This window comes from Pelophylax lessonae (assembly GCF_965119305.1).
Source record: "Pelophylax lessonae genome assembly, chromosome: 1".
Taxonomy (NCBI): Eukaryota; Metazoa; Chordata; class Amphibia; order Anura; family Ranidae; genus Pelophylax; species Pelophylax lessonae.
Window position 1 is genome coordinate 297,528,740 of NC_138768.1, and position 26,404 is coordinate 297,555,143.

General features: G+C 42.6%; 1 protein-coding gene across 4 annotated transcripts in view; it reads left to right on the forward strand.

Moving 5' to 3' along the window:
* Positions 1–26,404, forward strand: part of GIT2 (GIT ArfGAP 2) — a 226,043-nt gene that overhangs the window by 166,760 nt on the left and 32,879 nt on the right. For 3 of the 4 annotated variants that reach the window (XM_082252661.1, XM_082252662.1, XM_082252663.1), the window contains one exon: positions 1,494–1,682. In XM_082252661.1, the coding sequence (XP_082108787.1) occupies positions 1,494–1,682 (189 nt within the window). Of the gene's footprint in view, positions 1–1,493; positions 1,683–25,028; positions 25,155–26,404 lie in introns of all 4 variants that reach the window. The other variant, XM_082252665.1, reaches the window with a different exon arrangement.

Here is a 26,404-nt window from a genome sequence, read left to right on the forward strand (position 1 = left end):
GCCCATCCAAATATACTAATGGCCCTATTTAAAGTATAAGTGTAGTTTAAAATATAGAAACTGAAATACAGTGGAGAGAACACTAAAGCTGTGGCTGAAAAGCACTGTCTGGTTGTGGGCAAGCGAGACAGTATGAAGTAGATTTTTTTTTCTTTAACCACTTGCCGACCGCCAGCAGTACGTATACTGGGGCAAGGCAGCTCTATCCCACGAAACGACGGAAGTGTTTTGCGGGACCGCTAGTGGAGGAGCCAATCAGCAGGTCCAGCGGCCACAATTCCCGCCAGACACCTGAGATCGCTCCCCGTGGAGACAGAACAGGAGTTTGCCGTTGTAAACACAGCAGACTGCTGTTCTGTCAGTAATGAACGCAGAGATCATGTGTTCCTCTTATTTAGGAACACAGGTTTCTGTGTTCATTCAGTGAATACATCCCCCAGAAAGCACCCCATAGGGACACATTTAACCCTTTGATCGCCCTGGTGTTAGCCCCTTCCCTGCCAGTGTCATTAGTACAGTAACAGTGCATATTTTTAGCACTGATTTCTGTAGTAATGTCTCTGGTACCCCCAAAAATGTCAAAATGTCAGTTAGGTGTCCGATCGTCACAATGTTGCAGTCCCGCTAAAAAACGCTGATCGCCGCCATTACTAGTAAAAAAAATAAAAAATGACCTAAATCTATCCCCTAGTTTGTAGATGCGATAACTTTTGCACAAACTAATCAATATACACCTATTGGGATTTTTTTTACCCAAAATATGTAGCAGAATACATATAAGCCTAGAATTAATTTTTTTTATTGGGAATGTTTTATAGCAGAAAGTAAAAAGTATTGTTTTTTTTTTTTCTGAATTGTTCTTTTTTTGTTAATAGTGCAAAAAATAAAAATCGCAGAGGTGATCAAATACCACCAAAAGAAAGCTCTATTAGTGGGAAAAAAAGGACATCAATTTTATTTGGGTACAGCGTCGCACGACCGCACAATTGTCAGTTAAATTAAGCAGTGCTGTTTTGCTAAAAATGGCCGGGTCATTAGGGGGAAAACCTTCCAGTCCAGAAGTGGTTAATAATGATGGGGGTTGGAGGATGCAGTTCTTCTAAATGGAAACTCTTTTGGCTCTGGTTATAGGACAGTTGCAGAGGGAGTGGTCTCTGCAAGAGTGGAAGATCAGTGTTTAGATTGAGATCCTGGTCAGCTGTGGTTGAATCAGTCCCCCAAATTCTTCAGCAGAGACCATATGACCAATACCTTAGCACTGATCAAATGACTTTAGCATTGATCCAGTGACTAGCACCAAAAGAGTTTGGAATGAGAATGTCTAAAAGACCAGTACCCCATACCCCATGTATGTGTGTATCACTAAGGATTGTAATAGAGGAAACGTTTTGCTTTCTGAGGGAAGAAGTTTGCTGTTGGGTTAACAGTTACTGTGGTCATCGGACGTAAATAGTATTGGTGTATAGTAACATGAATTTTTGCTTTCTGTGCAGTTCAAGTAGAAAAGGAAGGCAGCGAAGTATACCATGGCATGGAGAAGGTTCAATTCCTGAAATGGAAGATCCTGATGTTGATGCTAGTGCAACTCTCCCCAGCACTGAAGATGTTATAAGGAAAACTGAGCAGATCACAAAAAACATTCAGGAACTTCTGAGAGCAGCACAAGAAAACAAGCATGACAGGTAAGCCATGAGGATATTTGTCTCAGAAAATTAATGTTTGTTCAGGAAATGGACTTGTAATTTTAAAATAAATATGTAGTCAGACTCTAATTAATTACATATGTAAACTAAGCAATGAAGCACCTTCAAAACCAGCTGTCCCTGACTTCAAGCTCTTTAAAGTAATGTACCAGCTTGAAAAAGTAATTCTGTATGAAACCTCAAAGATGAACCAACTTGGATTCAAGTTATTTTCCCAGGCTGGCCTTCCAGCCTCACTCGGGTTATAGTTATGACAGCCAGTAAAGAGGGGCTGTCACATGATCGTGCTGATTCGCTCATTTGAGGCAATGCGTTTACAGGACAGCTATGACTCGGCATGTAGTAGAATCCAAAGTGGCTGTGTCCACAATGCTGTAACAAAGCTATGCAGTGTTCATTTGAGGCTGCACCTCAGGGTATTTTATATACTGCGGTTGGTGCTATGGTACAAGCAGTTTAAATTATTGCTGTCACTGTTGAAGCCCAATTGAAATTTGTTATATACTATTGTTATGCTGACTGGTCTATAGTTTCCTGGCATCTCGACTCTCTTCGGTTATTGGTAGACATGCCAATGTAAGCCAACCTGTCTTGGTGATTTATTCACATTGTGTCCGCCTCAGGAGTACATTCATTACTTTGTTATTAGGATTTATGTTCTGTCAAACCCCTTTTCTTTTATTTGTATAAACTGAAGAGAAAAATGTGTTTAATACATCTCTCTTCAACTTATCACTTGTCAGCAACTCCCCATGTATTTTTATGGAGCCTATGTTCTGTTCTTCGCTTTTTATGACTAATGTATATTCCATTTTTTTTTTTATTTGTTTTATTTAGTGTGGCAATATGTTTTTGATATTCTATTTTAGCCGGCTTGATTGTTAGCTTGCATATGTTATAGCATTTCTTGTAGCTTTGAATCACACAGGATGTTCCGTCCAATTCGTATTTTTTTTTTGAAAACAAACGTTTATTGGGTTCACAAGAAAAATAGCACAAACAGTCAATACAGCAAGTCACAACATAACAGTAGTATAAAAAACAACAAGAAAAGGGAGAGCATAGGCACCATACAAGAAAATATTAATATGTCTGGGGTAGGGAGGTGCAACATCTATGCAGGGAAAGAAATACAAGCCATCACACAGTGCCAAATCCCACCCATACACCACCCGGGGTAGAGAACGAGGATGCACAGAGCAGAGCAGCTCAACTAGGGAAAACGGTCACAGTAAAACGAGTAATCACCCGGGGGAGCCACCTGTCCCAAACCTTGTGATAACTACCAAGAGAGCCCCGGCTTGTGTGGATAACTTTCTTATAGGGTAGAGATTGATTAACATCCGCCTTCCACATAGCCAAATCAGGCCACGCAGGCTGGATCCACGTGCGGGCAATTAGTTTTCTAGCACTGAAGAGGTTTTCATGGAGGAATTTAATGGTATGCTTATCGACATCCTCATTGGGAAATATACCCAGAAGGCAGATCCTAGGATCCAGCGATACAGGAGCGCCCATGCGGTCATGCAGGAAGCGGACGACTTGCGCCCAGAATCCCTGGATACGGGGACAGTGCCACATAAAATGTCCAAATGTGCCCGGTGACAAAAGACATTTGGGGCACGTAGGGTCCCTGGAGGGAGCAAATCTAGCTATTCTATCGAGAGAGAGGTATGCTCTATGGAGTATATACACCTGAATCAGTCTATCGGACAAATTGGGTGAGACAAGCTTACAGGCACCAAGGGCTTCCGCCCAATCGTCGTCAAGGTCGCCTGTGTCTTCAGTCCAGCGAGGGCGAACAATGAATGCCAGAGTCGTGGCAGATTTGGATGTCAACATCTCGTACAGAAGGGATATAAGCTTACGGGAGTCAGAGCTAGTCAGGACATCCAAAAGGTCAACTGTTGTCAAGTCTGGCTAACGGCCCCTAAACTGAGCATGAAGGGCATGCCCAAGTTGATAGTAGCGGTAATACATGGTAGGGGGGAGGTCAAATTCAGTCCGCAACTGGGAAAAGGGTCTGATCGCCCCCCTGCGCAGCACATGGGAGAGATACAAGACCCCCTTCGTCATCCACAGTCCAGAGCCCGGTAATTGTAGCAGTTCGGGTAGATGTTGATTAAACCACAGGGGAGTCTTAGCGTGGAACATCGGGTCACCCGTCTTGGACAGGGCCAAATCCCATATCCTCCTATAGTGAGAAGAGACAGCGCTCAACACATGGGCATTTGAGGGCCCGCCCGCTCCCCTGAGAACATAACAAAAGGGGTGAGAACTCAAGGCCAATGCAGGGGGACAGGCCAGGGCTATGTACCTAGAGGCATCCAAAGCGTTAATGTGATAGAAATGAGACTGTTGAGACGCGAGGTAATAAGCCCCAAAGTCAGGGACAGCGAGTCCCCCCAATATGGTAGGCTTCTGAGCATGACGCCAAGCCAGTTTGTGTCTACTGGAGCCCCATACGAAAGTCTTCAGTAATTGTTCAAGGATCGCAAAATATTTATAAGGGATATACTTAGGAGAATGCCACAAGGCATATAGGATTTTAGGTAGAAGGATCATCTTAATTAAGTTCACGCGACCCTTCACACCGATGGGAAGGCGGGACCAAATTTGAGTCTTATGCTTAATCAGGGAGTACAAGGGTTCAATATTGAGAGAGATGTTATCTGCAAGGGTATGGGAAACGTGCACTCCTAGGTGTTTAAGGGTGGAGACGCGCAATAACGGCAAAAGAGACTGTTCCTGTGACTGGGGGAAGACATCCAGGGACAAGATCTGCGATTTATCCCAGTTGATAGTCAGGCCCGAGAACCCACCAAAGGTAGTGATGAGGTCCAGGACCATGGACAGAGAAGGGCCAGGGTCGGCTAGATAAAGAATCATATCGTCTGCATAAAGGCCTATTTTGTCAACGTGGTCACCACGATGAAGGCCAACGATAGCGGGGTGTGCTCGTATGGCAATGGCCAGGGGCTCGACCGCCAATTCATATAATAGTGGGGAAATCGGGCAGCCCTGCCGAGTGCCTCTAGAAAGAGGAAATGATCTGGAAGTATGCCCATTTGCCACCACCCGAGCACAGGGACGATGGTAGAGGATGGTCAACCACTTCACGAATTTAGGCCCGAAGCGCCCCAGACATTGCCACAAGTAGTGCCACTCCACCGAGTCAAAGGCCTTGGCAGCATCCAAGGATACCAAGACTCGTGTACCCACCAGGTCATGCGTCGCCTGTACATTCATGAACAGACGCCGCGTGTTGCATGCCGTGTTCTTGGAGGGCATAAAACCTGTCTGAACCGGGTGTATGAGGGAGTGGATAACCTTAAGGCGCAGAGCCAGTATCTTGGCTAGGATTTTAATATCGCACTGGAGGAGGGAAATGGGACGATAAGATTTTGGAAATTAAAGGTCCTTGCCGGGTTTGGGTATAAGGACAATCTGGGCTTCATTCATGGACACAGGACTGTCCTCAGCTTCAAACATAGCGTTATAAACCTCAAGGAGTTTGGGAGCTAGGGTCTCTGAGAACAGGGAATAGAATTCGGCCGGGAGGCCATCCGAACCCGGTGCTTTGGCCCGTGAAAAGCAGGAGAGGGCCTCGATAATATCGGCAAACGACAGGGGGGCATCAAGAGCAGAGGCCTGTTTGGGGGATAGAGTGGGGAACGTAATGGAGTCAAGTAGAGCCGTTGGATCCGAAGGGGAATACTGCACCTTGGACGTGTAGACGTCCTGGAAGAAGGAGACGAACTCCTCAGCAACCGCAGCCGGATCCGCAGGGTCTCCGGAAGCGATCCGGTGGAGGGAGATAACAACCGAGGGCTTGTCATGGAGATGAGCCAAGTACGCAAGGAGCTTACCCGCCTTCTCACCAAACTCAAAAGCCCGTTGTTTACTGAAAAAGAGCTTGCTCCCGGCAGAGCTGCTCCACCGCCCTTGTCTGTAAATTCAAGTCCGCAAGAAACTCCGGGGAGGGCGCAAGAGCATACTGACTCTCCAGCGCCTCAAGTTGGCACTCTGCCGAGGAGCACTCCAGCCGAGAAGACCTCTTAAACCTGGAGATGCGCTCCCGACAAGAGCATTTTAGCATGAAGTTTGAACGTCTCCCACACCAGTAAGGGGGAGGTGGCAAGGTCATTGGTAGCAAAAAAGTGCGTCCACTCCCCCTCAAGGCTGTCCATCCCCAGTACCACAAAGAGCCACAAGGGATTCAGGCGCCAGTGGCCCCGTGGATGGCCAGGAAAGGTGGTCAGGAGATCCAATACGGGGCATTATCGGAGAGCAGGCGGGGGCCCAAACCCCGCAACCCGCAGACCAGGTGTCAGTGAGCGCGATAGCCAAATAGAGTCAATTCTCGACATGGAGGAATGGGTGGCGGAGTAGCAGGAGTAGGCGCGAGTAGTAGGGTAGAGATGTCTCCAGGTGTCCACCAAGTCAGTCTGTAAGCAGTCTACTAAATCTAGTGTCAGGCACAGGGGCAGTGTCCACCAGGGAGGGGCTCTCTCTGTCCAATACGGGATTAGAGACCATGTTAAAGTCCCCTAGCCATATTGCAGGTATGGAGGGGAACTTGGCCATAAAGTCAAAACCCACTGCAAGAAGGGAGGCAGCGTAAGGGGGCGGCACATACCATGCTAGAATCAGAACTTCCCGACCACCGATCACCCCCCACCGGACAAAAACATACCTGCCCTGAGGGTCTGTGAGCACTTCCCCCCGCCTGGAAAGGATTCGATTTAGATATGAGTAGGGAAACCCCCCTCGAGTACGAGGAATAGGTGGCATGAAACGACCATCCAACTAATGGGCGGTGCAGAGCCTGTAACAGGTGGCCTTAAGCGTGTGTCTCAACTAAGACCATAATGTCAGCACGCTGGTCCTTGAAATAGGATAGGACAACAGAACGTTAAATCCTGTCTCGCACCCCTCGTACATTCCAGGTAAGGATTTTTAGAGAGGCCATTGTAACGGAAGCAAGAAATAACAAGGCAAGGGAAGTGGGAGGATCCCCAGCGCAGGCAGCAACGCCCACCCCAACCATAAGTGACAAGCAATATTGACCGTACAGCAAATAAAATGAGAAACATAAAAAAGTGAACCCAAAAAAAGACACATGAGCAGGAACCTACAAGTCCCAAATACATTAACCCACCCGGCTCCGCACAGACCCCAACACGTGGGAGCATCAACCCAGAACAAACACCAAAAAAATAAAACAATAAGGCACATGTGAAAGACACCAGCAGGTCGAATAAAGCCAGAAGGGGCCATGGAACACCAGCTGGGGCACCAGGCTTAACACTAGTACCCCCCAAAACGGGGAAAAGGGGTGAACATTCTCCAAAGGAAGAGCCCAAGTCCTGGGCCCTGTAGTGATGTATGTCATCAAACATGAGAGGTCAGCGTGAGCCAGATATATCCCGGTTAGTAAGTAAACCATGTTCCGCATCGGAGGGATGGAGGAGGCTCAGGGGAGTAGGAGGGAAACGGCAGATCCCACGGGAGACTCAATGCAAGGCACCCCTCTCACCCCAGCCAAAGGAGAGAGTAATATCACACATCAGGAAGGCATGTCCATGGGGTGAGGGAGAGGTGCAGCCAGGTAGGAGAGGAACTGTTCCACAGCAGAAAGGCATGGACAGGGAGATTGTATAGAGCACGGCCAGGCAGGGGATCCCGCGTCCTGCAGCAGAGAGGCCTGTCCATGAGGGGAAACAACAGTCCAAGGAAAAAGTGCAGCAGCTGAAGTAGTAAAAGTAAATCAAGGATGGCGTTGCAGAGGGACATCTGCTACACAATGAGGCCCAGGGTAGCAGTCGATGACAGTGGAATGCAGCTTTACGGGAGACCATCCAGCCAAGCCACCGCAGCATCAGGATCCTCAAAGAATCTCACCCTGTCCTCAGCAACAACACGCAATCTTGCAGGATATAACATTGAGTACTTGAGATTGCGGGTTCTTAAGCATTGTTTAACCTCAGTGAACTGACTGCGCTGCTTTTGGACAGCTGCAGAGAAATCAGGGAACGCCATAACAGTGTGGTTATCCAGAGAAATGTTGCCCTTCTCCCAGGCCAGGCGAAGCACTGCATCCCGGTCCCTGTAGTTGTGGAAACGGGCTATGAAGACTCGCGGTGGGGCACCCTGAGGAGGCTTCTTAGCGGGCATCCGGTGGGCCCTTTCCACCACAAAAGCCTGGGAAAAGGCGGCTCAGCTGTACGTAGTGACCAGTAGGTTTTCCAAGAAAGTGGCAGGGTCGGCACCCTCCTATCCGTCAGGGAGACCAATAAAGCGTATATTATATTATTCTGTCTTGCGCGGTTTTCCAGGTCATCCTGCTTAAAGAACAATTGTGCAATATCTCTGGAGGCCTGTTCCACCAACGTGCGGACCGGAGGGAGCTCATTCTCCACCACCCCCAAACGGTCCTCCACCTTGGTCACCCGCCCCCTGAGTTTCTGCAGGTCCTGGCGGATTAGCGATATGTCCACCTTAACCTCCTCAATTTCCGAGGTAAGGGTAGCCTGACAGTGCAAAATAGCATCAAGGATCTTACCGCTGTCCGAGAGCTGCGCGGGCGGATCCGGAGCGGGGGATGGGGCGCCGCCATCTTGGGCCTGCATGCCTTCTTCCAGACTGCGGAAACGATCCAGCTTAGCAGCGGCCTCGGACCATTTTTGTGGCGGAGACATGGCAGCGAGGAAGCACGGTGAGTAGGCAGGCACACCAGGGCAGAGAATCGGCAGGTATCGGGACACAGGATGGGTAGAAACCGTAAATGCCAAGAGAGAGGAGCTCATGCACGTCTGCTCACATGAAGCTTCAGGCCACGCCCCCGTCAAATTTGTATTTTTAAAGGACACTTTTCCCCATTGATTTGCTTTTTTACACTAGGATTTAGCCTCTTAGGTTTTAATTCTCTTCGCTTTTTGTTACCCATAGGATTACACTGACAAATGTGGTTGTTTTAAAACACCCCAGCGTGACTTCTGTGATCATTGTTAGGAATTTTTGATTCCATTAGGTATCCTATTGTAATCTTCCATTTTGTTCTATAAAAAAATCATCCGATTTTAATTACAAACCCTATTCCCTGCCAGAGTGGGACCTTTAGGACCAGTTCACAACACATGCAGTCCAGTGGTTTTTTTTCTGCATCAAAAATGCATGGGAAGTAGGTTATATGGTTTCCAGTGGCAAAGTTCACACCAGTGCTTGCAGTTCCAGTGGGTTTTAGTTCCAAAAAAAGTAGAATATGCTTGTTTTTTCCTGAACTGGACTGAACTACAAAGCTGTAAAATGCATCCAAAACGCACTGAAATGCTCCGGAAAGCACCAAAAATTCACACATTTAAGGTTAAGAAAAAAAGGGGGGGATGCACTGGAATGCATCAAAAACGCACATGCAGAAAAGCATCTGGAACGCATCTGGACTGCGTTTCTATGGTGTGAACTGGCTCTTAATCTCTGTGAAAGCAGTTCTCTTTTTCTGTGGTTGGATATGGCTGCTGCCGTGTCACAACCAGAGCACTGACATAGGAAGCACAAACATTGTTGAATGGTTTTACTTGATAGGTGTAGTGTCAGACCTCTGCAATGAGACTGCAGTTTCCCCACAGTCCCACTATGTAGTATGCTAACAGGGGACATGCTTTTCTGCTCAGGATATGACTGCTTTAAAAAGAAAACAAACCACGAGGCAGTAAACCCCTTTTGTTTTGATATACCTTGAAAGTTTTTATCAAATTTAACCTGAAGGTTTAAACTGAAGTATTGTTGTGTAAAGTGTGATAGGCAGAAAAAGTGGGCCTCTGTCCATAAGGCTCCGTTCACATCTAGGCGTTTTGGGGCGTTTTTGGGGCGTTTTTCTGCTCTAGGATCAGCTCTCAAAACGCCCAACAAGACAAATCCTATTCATTTCAATGGCCCCTGTTCACATCTGAGCGTTTTGAAGCTGTATACAAAACGCCCAACGCTCAAAAAAGTACATGAGCTTCTTTTTGGGCAGATTACAGGCGTTTTCCATTGATCTCTATTGAATCTAAAAACGGCTGCACAAAAATCGCGGTAAAAATCGCGGTAAAATCGCGGTAAAAATCGCCGCTAAAATCGCGGTAAAAAACGCGCGAAAAACGCTACGCTCAGGTGTGAATGTAGCCTAAGTCACTCTGAGGTAAACACTTTTTAGTGTGGGTTAGAAAACTACAGTCAGGTCCATAAATATTGGGACATTGACACAATTCTAATCTTTTTGGCTCTATATATAAAATAATCAACCACGCTAATCAAATATAAACGTGAAATTGAGCTGCTAGCACACCAACATCTGTTGTGTAATACAAAATATAACATAAAAGTGCGGCGCTACATAATGGACAAATGTATAACCATATGTGAAATGTGAATTTTATAAGGTAAAAAAAAAATTATGAAAAAAAGTTCATAAATGAGTCCCAAGTGAAGTACAAAATACATAAATCTGTGCATCCAATTCATAAGTGAAGGTTGATCATGTTAAGAATCCCCACACCAGAAAGAGACAGTGGATGCGCACACCGGAGGGTATGGACCCAAAATACCTTGTAGTACATGGGCCATACAAGCTGGTAGTTGTAATTCCCAAACGGTAGCCAGAACACCTGATGTTGTGAAGAGGTGGCCAAAACGACTCATACAGGAACTTGCAGGTCTCTCATAGCAGTACATGGAGGAACAAGCTACCACAATAGATTTGAAATGAAACAAACAAGATGTGCTTTAACTGCAGACTTTCAGCTTTAATTTGAGGGTATTTACATCCAAATCAGGTGAACAGTGTAGGAATTACAACAGTTTGTGTATGTGCCTCCCACTTTTTAAGGGACCAAAAGTAATGGGACAGATTAACAATCGTAAATCAAACATTCACTTTTTAATTAATACTTGGTTGCAAATCCTTTGCAGTCATTTACAGCCTGAAGTCTGGAAAACATAGACCTCACCTGGCGCTGGGTTTCATCCCTGGTGATGCTCTGCCAGGCCTCTACTGCAACTGTCTTCAGTTCCTGCTTGTTCTTGGGGCATTTTCCCTTCAGTTTTGTCTTCAGCAAGTGAAATGCATGCTCAATCGGATTCAGGTCAGGTGATTGACTTGGCCATTGCAGAACAGTCCACTTCTTTCCCTTAAAAAACTCTTTGGTTGCTTTCGCAGTATTCTTCAGGTCATTGTCCATCTGCACTGTGAAGTGCTGTCCAATGAGTTCTGAAGCATTTGGCTGAATATGAGCAGATAATATTGCCCAAAACACTTCAGAATTCATCCTGTTACTTTTGTTAGCAGTCACATCATCAATAAATACGAGAGAACCAGTTCCATTGGCAGCCATACATGCCCACACCATGACACTACCACCACCATGCTTCAATGATGAGGTGGTATGCTTTGGATCATGAGCAATTCCTTTCCTTTTCCATACTCTTCTCTTCCCATCACTCTGGTACAAGTTGATCTTGGTCTCATCTGTCCATAGTATGTTGTTCCAGAACTGAGAAGGCTTTTTTAGATGTTGTTTGGCAAACGCTAATCTGGCCTTCCTGTTTTTGAGGCTCACCAATGGTTTACATCTTGTGGTGAACCCTCTGTATTCACTCTAGTGAAGTCTTCTCTTGATTGTTGACTTTGACACACATACCTCCTGGAGAGTGTTCTTGATCCAGCCAACTGTTGTGAAGGGTGTTTTCTTCACCAGGGAAAGAATTCTTCGGTCATCCACCACAGTTGTATTCCATGGTCTTCCGGGTCTTGATTGGTTTGCCCACCTCTAATGTTTTTGCTATCTCTCTGATGGGTTTATTTTGTTTTTTCAGCCTAATGATGGCTTGCTTCACTGATAGTGACAGCTCTTTTGGATCTCATATTGACACTTGAAATGAACTCTGGACCTTTTATCTGCTCCTTGTAAATGGGATAATGAGGGACTAACACACACCTGGCCATGGAGTAGCTAAGCAGCCAATTGTACCATTACTTTTGGTCCCTTAAAAAGTGAGAGGCACATATAAAACCATTGTAATTCCTACACCGTTCACCTGATTTGGATGTAAATACCCTCAAATTAAAACTGAAAGTCTGCAGTTAAAGCACATCTTGTTTGTTTCATTTCAAATCCATTGTGGTGGTGTATAGAGCAAAAAAGATAAGAATTGTGGCGATGTCACAATATTTATGGACCTGACTCTAAATTGGGCAGTAAATCAGATAACACATTTTATTTAGCTAATGGCCAGCATGGAAATCCTCTCAATACATTTTATCATAAAGCTCCCAGTGAAGGTCATATTGCTCAAGAATAAGTACATGTTTAACCCAGGGCTCGACAAAACACGGGCGCCAGGTCGCATTTGCAACTAGAATTAGCGACCTGGCGCCTGGGGTGCCCTGCAGAAGGTGTCCTGTCATTTTTGCACGGACTTCCACGCACAGAGTGCATGGACTTCCGCGCCGTCCAAAAATTGAGGCCCCGGCTTTTCGGCCTACTTGAGATGAGAGAGGCTTCCAATGGGGAACTGGCGCCCTCTTGTGGTGGCCGGGAGTAATGACTGTTGGAATGACTGTTTCCACTGCCTGTTTCTTCTCAATGCATTACCATCTCCCTGTCCAGTTAGTTACCTTTGACAGGGAGTGTGGTTATTATTATTATTTTAATTTATTTTTTAAATGTAAAAAAAAAAAAATAATATTTTTTTCTTTTTTTTTTTTTAATTATTAAAAAAATTTAAAAAAAATATTTTTTTCCCCTATTATTATTATTAAAAAAATCGCCATGCCACAGCCGAAGGCCCCTTTCACACGGGCTGTCTGATCAGGTCCGCCTGTCAGTTTTTCAGGCAGACCTGATCGGACCCTTCATTCTCCTCTATGGAGCAGTAATCTGCCGCCATCTGATCCTGTCCGCCAAATGCAGACGGATGGTGGTTCTATTTTCTATCCATCCCGTGGATCGGATCAGATAGCATCGGATGGAAAGAGACAGACAGTCTGTTTTCATCCAATTGCGCTATAGAGGAGAGTGGGGTTCTAGTCGTATTTATGTGTAAATTTAGTATCCGTTTTATTAAATAAAGCTTGGTTGTTAGTTTAAAAAAAAAAAAAAAAAACTGGCTCCTAACTTTTTTAGCTGGCTCCTAGATTTCAGGAAAATTTGTCAAGCCCTGGTTTAACCCACGTTTTTTTCCTATAGTTCAGATTTATAACTTGTGGCAGACTAAGCTATCTACAGATGTCTTCCAAACACAGCATTCCTCGTGCTGTGTTACATAGCTGATAATGTTGAAAAAAGGCGGGTTCAACCTTTGTGTGTGCATTTCTTTCTGACCCCATATTTGCAATTGCATAATCCCTGGATCAATGCCTATTGATATGAAGAATTCTTATAGCCCTGTATATTGTGCTAATGGAGGAAGGTATCTCCATTTTGTTTTTAATTCACATTCCGCTAGTACCACTTCCCGGGGAAGAGTTCCACATTTTCACTGCTCTAACAGTAAAGAACCCCTTTCACAATTTAAAAGATATGTTTTCCTTTTAGGAACATGTTACATCAATCAACGGACTACGAGTGCAGTAATTAGCACGCTTGTACTCCATTGACACTTCTTCCAGCTTTCCAACTGAAAGCCCATACAGGGGTTTTCTGCAAAAATATGGGCATTTATTTTTTTTTTTTCTTAAAAGTGAACTTAGCCTTTAAGATTAAACTTCTATTCACCCAGTCTTAAATTGTGCCCACAAGTCTTCTTCAGGGTCAAACAAGTTATTACATTTTATATGATTTCCTTTGATATGTTTGTACATTGTGATCTCTTCCTTCCACAATGTATAATTGTAATCTCTGTATTCGGTCCTCGTAACTGAGATCTTCCAACTTCCTTAATAATAATGCTGCCCTGCATTCTTCCTATGGATTGTTGACCAAAACTCAGCTGGGTGTTCAAGAAAAGAATGAACCAGAGTTTTTTTTAATTTTTTTTATAGGAGTAGAATTATTAATCTTTTGAATATATACCTTCTTTAACCACTTCCAGGGCATTTTATGCGATACATAGGCAGACCGCTGTTCTGTCATCCCACTGAACGATTGTGGGTGGCCGGCAGCCATCCCGGCCGCCGGACCCGCTGATTGGCTCCCGTTGTGTCCAATCCCAATAGGAGCGTGGCCCGCTCATGTGCCCCAGAGCCGATGGAAACATTTACGTACAGGTACATGATTTTGCGATTAAGGGCCGCCCTGCCACAGTAAATGTACGTGGGGCAGTCCTTAAGTGGATAATGTAGAATAACTCTGTATTCTACAATGACCCCATAATCTTTCTCTAGGAAAGATTTTCCTAGAGGAGCCACTCCTGTACAGTTTGTTGCATGCATATTTTTAGTGCTCAAGTGTATAACTTTTAATTCCAACCTCCATATCCTTATTAAACAAGTTAAACAGCACTAGTCCGTCCTTCTGCACCAAGAGATCTTTTTTTTGTAAATTAAACATTACTGAGGTGTCAAATGCTTTAGCAAAATCCCAGGTATACTACACCTACTGGCATTCCTCTTATCTAAATACCTACCCGTCACCTCTCAGAATAATAAGTTGGTCTGACAAGAACAATCTTTTATAAATTCATGCTGGGTATAACTCTTCATACCTTTATCCCAAACAAATTCCAGAATATAGTTCCTTAGCAGACCCTCCTATACTTTACTTTACATGCTATTGGAATCCTGACCGGTCTATAGTTTCCTGGCATACATCTCAACTCTTTTCGGTTATTGGTCAAATAATGGCCTGTCTTTAACAGAGTTAAGCTCACTAGGGACATGTAAAGGCAAGAGATGACCAGCGCTATGGAGTGTGCGGTGAAGCGTGAGAGACTGACAGGTGTAAGCAGCCAACAACCAAACCCCAAAGGGGTCAGGATATGTGTAAAGTGCAAAGAGAGGTTGTAAACGGCGCTACCTTTGTGCAATTAAAAGAGATAAAGTGCATACATTCACTGTTAAAGAATTATAAGAAGGGGAGTGTCCCATAAAATTGAAAAAATATATGTGCTATATATCAAGTGGGTTCTGGTCATAAAAGATCAAGATATCCTAGTCTGTGATAAATTAAACCCAAAAAGTGCTGAAGTGCAATAAATAAATTTAATACCATAGACAGTGTTTTTATTGTGATGTACAAATAATAAAAATCAATCCAGTGTAGAAATAAAATCAGATGTTAGTGATATTTCGGGCACTGTTTATTGCTGAAAGTGCACCATGCCCGCAGAAAAACAAATCAGTGAAGTAAAAGTGATAAAGGTTACCGGGGAAAAAATCCCTAAAGATAAAAAGGAAATAATGAAATGAAAAAGCCAGCTGCAATCACCCGTGTGACCACTAGGTGTCGCGCTGTAAATACAACCTGCCCTGCACGGAAGCTTTAGGCAAGGATGGATCTCCAGGGGTCCCCCTCCACAGTCAAAGCACCAGTTGGCGTGTTTCCATATGGAGAGAAAGAAGAGGGGAGCCTCATGAAGTATCAGATCGTATAAATAAAGAAGAAACGTAGCATCCACTCACTGTGTGAAACCGTGATAGCTGCCTCGGATCAGCAGACGTCGATGACGAAACGCGCAGGGCGGGTCCATTGCGTCACAGCGTCACTTCCGGTTTTGAGATTCCACCGCCGTGGAACGCGGAAGCTTCCTGGCGAGTACTACTGATCCGAGGCAGCTATCACGGTTTCACACAGTGAGTGGATGCTACGTTTCTTCTTTATTTATACGATCTGATACTTCATGAGGCTCCCCTCTTCTTTCTCTCCATATGGAAACACGCCAACTGGTGCTTTGACTGTGGAGGGGGACCCCTGGAGATCCATCCTTGCCTAAAGCTTCCGTGCAGGGCAGGTTGTATTTACAGCGCGACACCTAGTGGTCACACGGGTGATTGCAGCTGGCTTTTTCATTTCATTATTTCCTTTTTATCTTTAGGGATTTTTTCCCCGGTAACCTTTATCACTTTTACTTCACTGATTTGTTTTTCTGCGGGCATGGTGCACTTTCAGCAATAAACAGTGCCCGAAATATCACTAACATCTGATTTTATTTCTACACTGGATTGATTTTTATTATTTGTACATCACAATAAAAACACTGTCTATGGTATTAAATTTATTTATTGCACTTCAGCACTTTTTGGGTTTAATTTATCACAGACTAGGATATCTTGATCTTTTATGACCAGAACCCACTTGATATATAGCACATATATTTTTTCAATTTTATGGGACACTCCCCTTCTTATAATTCTTTAACAGTGAATGTATGCACTTTATCTCTTTTAATTGCACAAAGGTAGCGCCGTTTACAACCTCTCTTTGCACTTTACTCACTAGGGACATGCCAATGTAAGCCAACCCGTCCTGGTGATTTATTCTCATTGTTTTTTCAGTCGGTTTTAAACCTGAATTTCTGTCAGCCTCAGGAGTACATTCATTACTTTTGGTATTAGGATTTGCTTTGTCAAACCCATATCTTTTTTTTGTATAAACTGAAGAGAAAAATGTGTTTAATACATCTCTCTTCAACTTATGGCTTGTCACCAACTCACCATGTATTTTTTATGGAGCCTATATTCTGTTCTTAGCTTTTTATGCCTAATATATTTGATTTTTTTTTTTTTGATTTGTTTTATTTAGTGTGGCAATATGTTTTTGATATTCTATTTTAGCTGGCTTGATTTTTCTTGCATATGTTATCGCATTTCTTGTAGCTTTGAAATACAAAGGATATTCCATCCAATTTGTGTTTTTACAAGACACTTTTCCCCATTGATTTGCTTTTAAGTTCAAGAAATCACAAACCCTTCTTCCAAATGCCCAATCAGTACCCTGGCTAATTAAATTCCCCTTTAATAGGAAAAGTCTGTGAAGGGAGCTTTTTTTTCTTTTTTTTCTTGATCTGTTACATTTGAGAGGGTTTGTAACATACTCCCACAATAATTTGGCATTTGATGCACTAAGAAGTTTTAGGCATAGTGACTCCATCCACTATTACAACTCTCGTTAGTAATGTTCGCTCTCCTCCTTCTCACTTTCAAATCACTCTTGGCATACAGGTATACGTCACCAGCTTTTCTATTTATTCTGTTCCTCTACCCCTTGATAGTAACATCCCAGTTTTATGAGTTGTCCAATCAGGTTTCTAGTTTTCTCACCCAATTAAAATACTCCTTTACTAACATAAGTTTTAGCTCTTCCATTTTGCTTGTTGGACTTCTTGCATTAGTGTACAATCATTTTAATTCGCATTTATTATTTTATTATTGCTCACTTTTTTAACTTCAATTTGGATTTGTTACCTATAGGGCTTAGATAACGCTATCATTACCCTACTGTCTAGCGTGACCTCCGCCCCCCTTTCCCCTTCTGTTTCACCCATCTCTTAATTGGTGACCCCTTTGACACAGTCATCCTACTTCTCCATGAACTTGAAACCTTCCTTCCTACTCATGTTTATCAACCTCTTGTTCAGTTCCTGCTGGCTCTTTGGCATGACTTGTGGCATCGGAAGTAATTCTGAAGTTACTACCTTGGAGGTCCTTTTTTTAAGGTTGCATCCCAAATCCCTGTAATAATTTTAAGGATGCTCCATTTACCCATTACGTTGTCTTTGTACCTATGTGTATTATGACAACTGGGTCTTTCCCAGCCCCACCCCCACCCAACTGTCTATCAACCTGATCTGCAATATGTAGAACCTGAGCACACAGAAAAACATCAGACTGTGTAATTTGTCACCGGGACCATCATATCCAATCTGTCCTTCCAATAACTGAGTCACCTACCACCAGTATGTGGTTCTCCTAGCCTGTACATCTGTTCTTTTCCTCAATGGAGTAGTCATTCCTTTGGCTGCTAGATGAGGTGTTCTGTTCCATCAATTCTACCCCTGAATTGATATCCCCCTGAATTGATATCCCCTATATCACCTACCCAACCAAACATCTATTGGGGTGTATCAACACAGGGCTAGCCACCATAAAAATTTCCCACTTTCTTGAATTCTAAGTGTAAGCCCAGGCCGCTACTTCCCTCTGAACCCTGTATTTCCGTTTCTCCACCCTCCTATATACTGGCCCCAGGCAGCACCTGATAAGTAAAATCCAGACTCCTCTCCAAGTTGTTAATGCTTCTCAGTGGTGTCAGTTGATTCTTTAGTTTCAGGATGTGCAATGAATTACCATATTACCACTAATGGAAGACAAATTTTACCTAGCTTTGTGAGGATAATAAAAAAAAAATAGAATGCGACTATACTTTGCAGCAATGCTGTAGATTAGCTTTAATGCTTTACCTTGCTTTGCTGCACCCTGTGTTGTACTATGCATTTGTTTTAGACTATACACTTTACGCCACAAATCTCAGCTTAGTAATGCCTGCACACTGCATGCAGCACCCAGGTCAGCATGGCATCACCATACCCAACAAGCACACACTTAGCTGTATAAAAACCGAACCTGGCAGTTATAAGGGCAACTGGTTGGCATTAAAAAATGTGTACCAAATTTCCAGTCTTAAGATGCATGTGAACTTGCATCCTTTATTTTTATTTTTCGCAAGCTTCACAAGTATAAATCGCTAGGTTACCGAACAACAGGTTTTTAGCATGATAAAAGTGAATTATTTGTTATGTTCTAATTCATGAACAGTTGGAGCTTGCAGTTCTAAAGTCAAAATATCCATAGTCCAGAACCTCCTTAGAATCAGCAGTAGCTGGCAGCTGATGCTCAAAGTCCTAAAGCAGTGGTGGTCAACTTAGTAACTATAGAGGACCTCAAGTTTCGGCCCCCATCATGTCCTGTGGGTCCCACAATAGCTTTGTTTTTGTAAACAAAGCCTACAAAAACAACCAACCATTGGTCTGAATTAGAACGTTGCGATTCTGGATAAAATGAGAATCACGTTTTTTTTTTGCCTAGAATAATGTTCACGATTCTTGGCGTAACATCATCTTTCACATTATACAAAAAATTGGGCTAACTGTACAGTTTAGTTTTTTTTTTAAATAGTTGAAGCGTATTTTTTCCCAAAAAATTGTGTTTGAAAGACCGCTGCGCAATAACAGTGTGATATAAAATATTGCAACGACCGCTATTTTATTCTCTAGGGTCTCTGCTAAAAAAAAAAAAAAAACTTGTTTTAACTTGTAAGCAAAAAGTGTAAGAAAAAGGCTTAGTCTTTAAAGCGGTGGTATACCCTGAAAAAAAAAAAAAAACCAAGACAATGGCATAATGTGGCATCGCATACTAGCACATTATGAAATACTTACCTTAGAACGAAGCCCATGCAGCGGTACCCGGTCACGGCTGAGGGGGCTGACATGTTCCCCCGGCGTTTCTTTTCCGGGCTCACGCGGGAGCCCTCGGCTCCGGCAAGAAGCTCTGAAGTTCCAGCAGATATGTCAGCAGTTTCATGATGGGTAAATATCACCTAAACAGTGCACATTTAGGGGATATTCATTTTACCCACAGGTAAGCCTTATTATAGGTGTGCGCGCATAAAATTAGTCATGTTAATGCACGTATTTGTGCGGGGGGAGGGAGAAGCACCGATAATCGTCCAGGTATGCTACATGCAAATATGCTGACAAGGAATATGCTAAAAGGAGGAGTGTGCAGAGGGCCTCATTAGTCTGTTGTTGCTTATTCTTTGTCCAGTAACAGGCGAGGGGTGGGCAGATAAACTATCTGTATTGCTTAACTGCAGTAGAGTTAGGTTACCAGGCTGGCTGTGCTGTGTAAATTTCAAGATCGAATAGACAAAAATAAAAATCCTTTTGGCAGATAAAGCAGCTACCTTTTTATGTGTATTGCAGCTATTTTCTCCTGGAGTTCAGATTTAACCTAAAGTATTACTAAACTCAGGACCCTGCATTCACTATATCTGGTCTCCATACAGTACGCATAACATGGAAATGCAATTATTTTAGTAAATATATAAACTGCTAAATGCTTTTTCTCATCATCAGTATATAGCAGTCTTCTGACTGGTGTTTGGGTAAAGCTTGTAGGAGTTTTAATTCTGCACTGACTCTGCTATCAGGATGCAGGACCCCTGTCCCTCTATCTGGACAGTGCTGTTTGGCCCTGTGCTGATCACATGCACTCTCCCAATTAAAAAAAAAAAAAAAAACTCTCTAGCAATACACACCAAACTGAGCATGTGCAGCATGTCCCCGGCTGGGCTCTGTATTATCAGGAAATATAATAGGGACAGTGGAAGGAGGGGAAGATCAGAGGATACAGGCTAAAAACAGCCTTTTTACACAATGCAGAAGATTAACCCCTTAGGTTCCACAGTGAGTATAACAAGCATGCTTTACTGCATATACACACTGATTTTACTATTGTGGGTTTAGTAACACTTAAAGGGAGGATGTAATTTTTTAATGTATCAATATGTTAAGATATCGAAGAAATGAGTTGTGCAAGCACAATGCTTGTACAACTCTTCCAAATTTAGATCACTGGGCAGATGCTGCTCCTAAGCAGGAGTAATCTGTTCTCTGTGTGACAGGCACAGCACAGAGAATGAAGAGCCAATCTCTGTGCCTGTCTCCACCCTCATCTTGGTTCAGAGCAGAGGGGGAGGGGGGGGGGGGGTAGGGTTGTTAACCCTGTTCAGTTTCTACTTGTACTGCGTAATTATTAGATGTGTAGAGAGAGGGATCTGAGCTATCTGCTAACAGCCTGCATCCCATACGACAAGGTTGTACCTGGTGGGAATCTGCAGTGGTTTTCTATATGGAAAACTGCCGTATTCCATGTGTTTATTCAGGTGCAGATCTGCGCTAGTTTATTTTTTACTGCAAAATTGAAAAAACTGGTGCAGATGGACCTGAAACAGAGCTATCTGCTCTGCTAATGCCACTTTTGACAGTTTGGGTGCAAGAACCTTTGTTAATTCTGTGAAATGTGTTGAAAAATGTCAGATATACAATATTATAATATATATCTGCTTGATATGCGTGCGTCTGTGTATAGTTTGTAATGATATATGAACCAGCGGCATCCATAATTTGTTCCATACTCACATTTGCCTTTATGCTTGTCAGTGCTTTACTTCTCTTTCTTGCAGTGCAAGTCTGTGACGGTACTCGCCGTCACTGAGACTGAAAAAAAACTATGTGACAGATAAATTGATGGTTTGGACTGCTCAGTTGATCAGACTTGTAACAGATGCATGTCATCAGCTCAAACACCTGTCTTCCATGGATTGTAAATCATGTTGATTTGATCATCTATTGTTTACTGTGGGTTCTCAGTATTTACACTATAATATGTGTATTTGTATCTTGTTTTACTTTTGGTGCCGGTGTAACGTGAGAATTACCTACCCCGTGAGAATTACCTACCCCTCGTCACTTCCGGCCAGGAACAGCTGAGCAGCGCAGCAGTGCGCATGCTCACAGGGCCGGATACCTAAAGGGACAACAGAGGAGCAGACTAGTGCGCATGCGCACTAGTATGGAAATAGCACGGTGTACCGTGGAAAAAACCTACCCACGCGGCGGTTAAATAAAACAGCGGGGCTGCAATACGAATCATCTCCGCTCCTGTGCCTGTCACTTCCCTGCTAACGGCAAGTAAATATAAAAGCGGCTGGCGTCTCCGTGATTTATGTTTACATACACCCGCCGCCGCTTTTATATTTACTTGCCGAGAGCAGGGAAGTGACAGGCACAGGAGCGGAGATGATTCGTATTGCAGCCCCGCTGTTTTAATGTAACCGCTGCATTCCATACAGTGCCGTGAACCGGAAGTGACGAGGGGTAGGTTTTTCTCACGGGTAGGTAATTCTCACGGAACACCGGCAGTCTGGGCTTCCAGGCTGACTTAAGTACGCTGAGCTAATTAGCATGTGAATGATAACCTTGTCTAGATGGGATTAGCCATGAGTCAGCTCTACCTCGTTATCTATTCATTATGTGATGCTTTTATGTAAATATTCAGGCCATTGTTCATGTAGTGACTGTCATGCTTCTCAAGTGTATAAAAATCTGCTGCTTGTTTTAATAAAAGAGTTAGTTGCTTTCAGAGACATACAAGCTAAGTTCAGGCTAGTTTTGTATGGGGGGCGGCTGGAATATCTCTATATGTCCAGACTGGAGGAAGCCTTATACTGACGGAAGACCACAAGCACGGTGTGGGTCGACGGTTCCGTCACAAAGTCTAAGAGTCAACGGACCAATCGAAAACCGAGCCCTGAACATTTAATAAAGCAGGGTGAATGAATACATCCTAATTCTAATCTCTATATTTATTGCAATAACAAAAATATAAAAGCTCAAGTATGTAAGAACATGAATCGTATGTTCAGACCATGTCCATTGAGCTGCATTTTTCTACAAGCCATTGCACATCCATGGTGTGAGCTGAGCACACCGTTTCCCATGTGCCCAGTTCTTACCATACATGTTACATAGGTTATCAAAAGACACAAGTCCATCTAGCTCAACCAATAAAAAAACAAAAAAGAAAACCCAACCGACATACCATTTGCACAATCCTATACCCACAGTTGATCCAGAGGAAGGCAAAAAACCCCAGCAAAGCATGATCCAATTTGCTACAGCAGGTAAAAACATTTCTTCCTGATCTCCCGAGAAGCAATCGGATATTCCCTGGATCAACCTTACCTATAAATATTGGTACCCAGTTACATTATGTACATCTGGGAAAGAATCCAGGCCTTTTTTAAAGCCATTTACTGAGCTGGCCAGAACCACTTCTGGAGGGAGTCTATTCCACATTTTCACAGCTCTTACTGTGAAGAAACCTTTCTGTATTTTGGACATGAAATATCTTTTCCTCTAGATATAAAGAGTGCCCCCTTGTCCTCTGTGTTGACCTTAAAGTGAATAACTCAACACCAAGTTCACTATATGGACCCCTTATGTATTTATACATGTTGATCAGATTTCCCTTTTATCTCCTCTTCTCGAGAGAATGAATTCAGTTCCTCTAATCTTTCCTCATTGCTGAGCTCCTCCATGCCTCTTATCAGTTTGGTTGCCCTGCTCTGCACTTTCTCTTGTTTCCCCCCCAATATGTGCAGTGGTGTGCAAAAGAACAAGCCAACAAACTTTATTCTAAATCTAAACTTGAAGCCCCACTACCATTAAAGTCAGATTTCATTGCTGCCTTTTACCTCCCTTCCTGTTTTTGCTATAGCAGGAAAATAAATGAGGTAATCAAAACCATCACAGGAAGACCCCGGACAGTAAGAAGAACATGGCAAGGACTCTGAGACTTAACCATTTCACTGAAAAATTGTGTTAATGTCTGTGTTTTCACTCGAGAGATTTCTCATCACTTCCTGTCCTAACAAGGAATCCACAACCTGCATAAAAACCTGAGATGTTTATGAATTCTCCTCCACACTGCCCACAAGTAAGAAAAGGTTTGGCTCTTTAAAGTGGTTCTAAAGGCTGAAGGTTTTTTACCTTTATGCATAACCTTCTGTGTGCAGCGCCCCCCAATCCTTACTTGAGATCCCTCCGATCCAGCGATGTTCACGATCGCCTTGGCCCTCCCAGGACTCTCCCTCCTCATTGGTTGAGACAGCAGCAGGAGCCCACCTGCTCACATTGCTGTCAGTCACAGCCAGTGAGCCTATGAGGAGAGAGAGGGGGTTGACTGAGCCATGGCTCTATGTGTCTGTTATGGATGCATAGAGCAATGGCTCAGGAGTGAGATTGCAGCAGTACCCCCTGGGCAAGTGACTTTCTCTGGGGGCACTGCTCCAGGGGGAGGAGCCAAGAGCGCCGGAGAGGGACCTGAAAAAAAGAGGATTGAAGCTGTTCTGTGCAAATCACTGTACAGAGCAAGTAAGTATAACATGTTTATTAAAAAAAGAAAAATAGTAAGCTTTATTACCACTTTAACCATTTATGATAAAAATTAGCGATCAAGCCATTAATAACACTGAAATTATTCTGAAAAATCCGCTCTGAAGGGCAATGCATCCAAAAGTTTGGCACCTTCGTTTAACACGGGAAAACTACTGATCTGCTGGGTTCTAGATATCCTATTGAGAGCTGATGCAGGAAGACCTTTTTATAGAGAACGGACACCAGAAGTGCTTGTTCCTGAGTTTCTTGATTTTGTGTTTTCTTTTTAATTTTCTTTTCTTATTACTATTCCATTTCTTCTTATATATTTTTTTTTTTTATTTGCAGAAGTATGTCTTATAACTTTCCTCAAAATTTAGCTCAGCACATTTATTATAAATAAAAGTTCAAACCTATATATTATCACGTGTTAAAAAGTTCATAATAAAGTATTCAGATTTATCTCTACCACTTCTTGATCATGAAATCTCCCAATAAGACTTCTTCAGGGATGAAATGCATAGTTGCGGAGTCATAGTGCTGACGTCAGGCTGCTGCTGTTGGATGCTGGGCAATGGCTTTCTATGTGAGTTTGACCGATTCGTTTTTGAATGGTCTTTTATTCTGTGTGTATACTTGCACTTTATTATTAAACACTACACTATGTGGCACTTCATCTACTTGTGTGGTGAACCTCTTTTGATCTAGTACTGTGCAGGTTACTGAATTTCAAATTGCTACCTAATGGGATAGTGCCTTTGCATGGAGCTGATGATGACAGGAAGAGAGCTAATATCCTGGGCTTTATACTTTAAAGCTGGTTGGGCTGCAGTGGTTTGCAACACATTATTTTGGTGAGTTTGTTTTTCACTCACTCAGGTATGGTGGTGATTTTAACTAGAAGATTTCATGACTGAGAGAACACAGTGGTAGAGAAAATGCTGATCACTTTATTATGAACTTTTCAGCATGTAATAAAATAATTTTTAACTTTTTTTTTATGATTGTCATTTAATTGTTTTTTTTTTTTTTTTTCACAATACTTTGTGGCGCTGCACATTATATTTTATCATTTGTACCAAGGTTTGTGTTTTAACCTGTTCAGTTGCTAGCTGCCACCCCTATAAGCACTGACAATTTTATATGAAGTATATTTGTTAGTAAACATTGAAAAGTTTCATTGGAGAATTATACAATCAATGAGAATAAGACTATGGCTCATGGTGGTGTATCCCTTGTTTAATTTATTTAAAATATGTTATAGCTGTTTCCTTTCTTTTATTTACACATTATAATTTTACTTTAATGATCTGTTTTATGTCTATATATTATATTTTTTTTCCTCTAAATTTCACTAAACATTTTATATATTAATGTTTTGTTTCCTGTCCGTCCCTCACTGTGACTCAGGCCCTTTGAACGTGAAGGTGTGCGTAGGCTGAGGCATAGCCTTGGCTGTTTCAGTACACTGGTTCCTTGGGCAGAGAAAGCCCCTCTCCCGCCACTGAGCCTCCAGCAGACTGACTCTACCTCCTGGTATTCCGGCCTCTGTCCCTGTTTTCCAGGCACAGTGACCTCTCTTCTTTCTTTGTTTTTGCCTGTTTTCTCTTTGCTGCAAGTTATGTCCATTGGTTGAAGCATCCTATTTCCATATAGTCTTGATATAGCATAAATATCTTTTTCAGATGATAGCAATACAATGTAGCTCACCTTGCTTAATGTGGTAGAAGCTGATCAGAGCAACATTGCGATAGCAACTGATAAAAGTAGCATTGCAACACTTACCACATTATCAGTGAGAAAGCTAAAGATTGTATTGGAATCATTTTTTCTACCTCTGCCAATGCTCTGTTGAATAAGTAGTGCATGTGGATAACTTTATTACCTAACTAGCTTATAAAATACTTTCTACTTACAAATGGAGAGTTTCCTTTTATGCCCTTTGTTTGATGCACTGCCTTTTCTCTATGCACATGGTTTTCTGCATCAGTAATATTTCTCCATAATTTAGAAGTTTAGGTTTTAAAGCAAATAATGACAAAATAACCTGGCACTATAGCAATCCCTAGTCATTCAGTATATTTGGATAATATTTTTTATGTTTTTGTGGCAGAATACTGATTTTATTTGGATGATTGCCAAACTATGCAAACATATTTTTTAGTTATCACACTAGTGTTTTTTTTTCCTTTATATCAACATAGTAGGGCTAATTCACAAGAAGATTTCTAAAGGAAAGTGTTGTTGCCTCACAATATTGAGGGCAATCAACTTCCATCTGTCTCTTTCTAGGTGTAGATTTAAAACGTTTTGAAAGACTTTTTTCTGAAACCTTCTGCAGTGTTTATGTAGTCAGAATCGTTTTCTTTTGGAAGCTCTTAGCGCAGGCATCAAATTGTGTCGATGATTCAGCATGTTCACTGTTGTGGCTTGTTAGGTCTTTATTATCACTTTTGGGCTTCACCATAAATGGGAAATTAGCATTATTTAGCAACATGTCTTGATTGATAAAACATTATTATTTTTTTTTTTTCAATTAGATGTCTGAATTGATCACTCAGTTCAAAGCAAGTGATTAATTTGCCTGTTTCACTTTGATCATTTTAATGTCAAAAGTTTACGGGAAAGAAAATGAAATCGGTTATTAATGCACATAAGCCACATCTAAGTTAATTGTGACAAAATATCTTATATCTTTTTTTATTTGAGGACCAACTGTGTTATGTGAAAGTTACTTGAGAGGTGCCATGCTCCAAGGCCATAATCCTTCTCCTTCATTAACCACT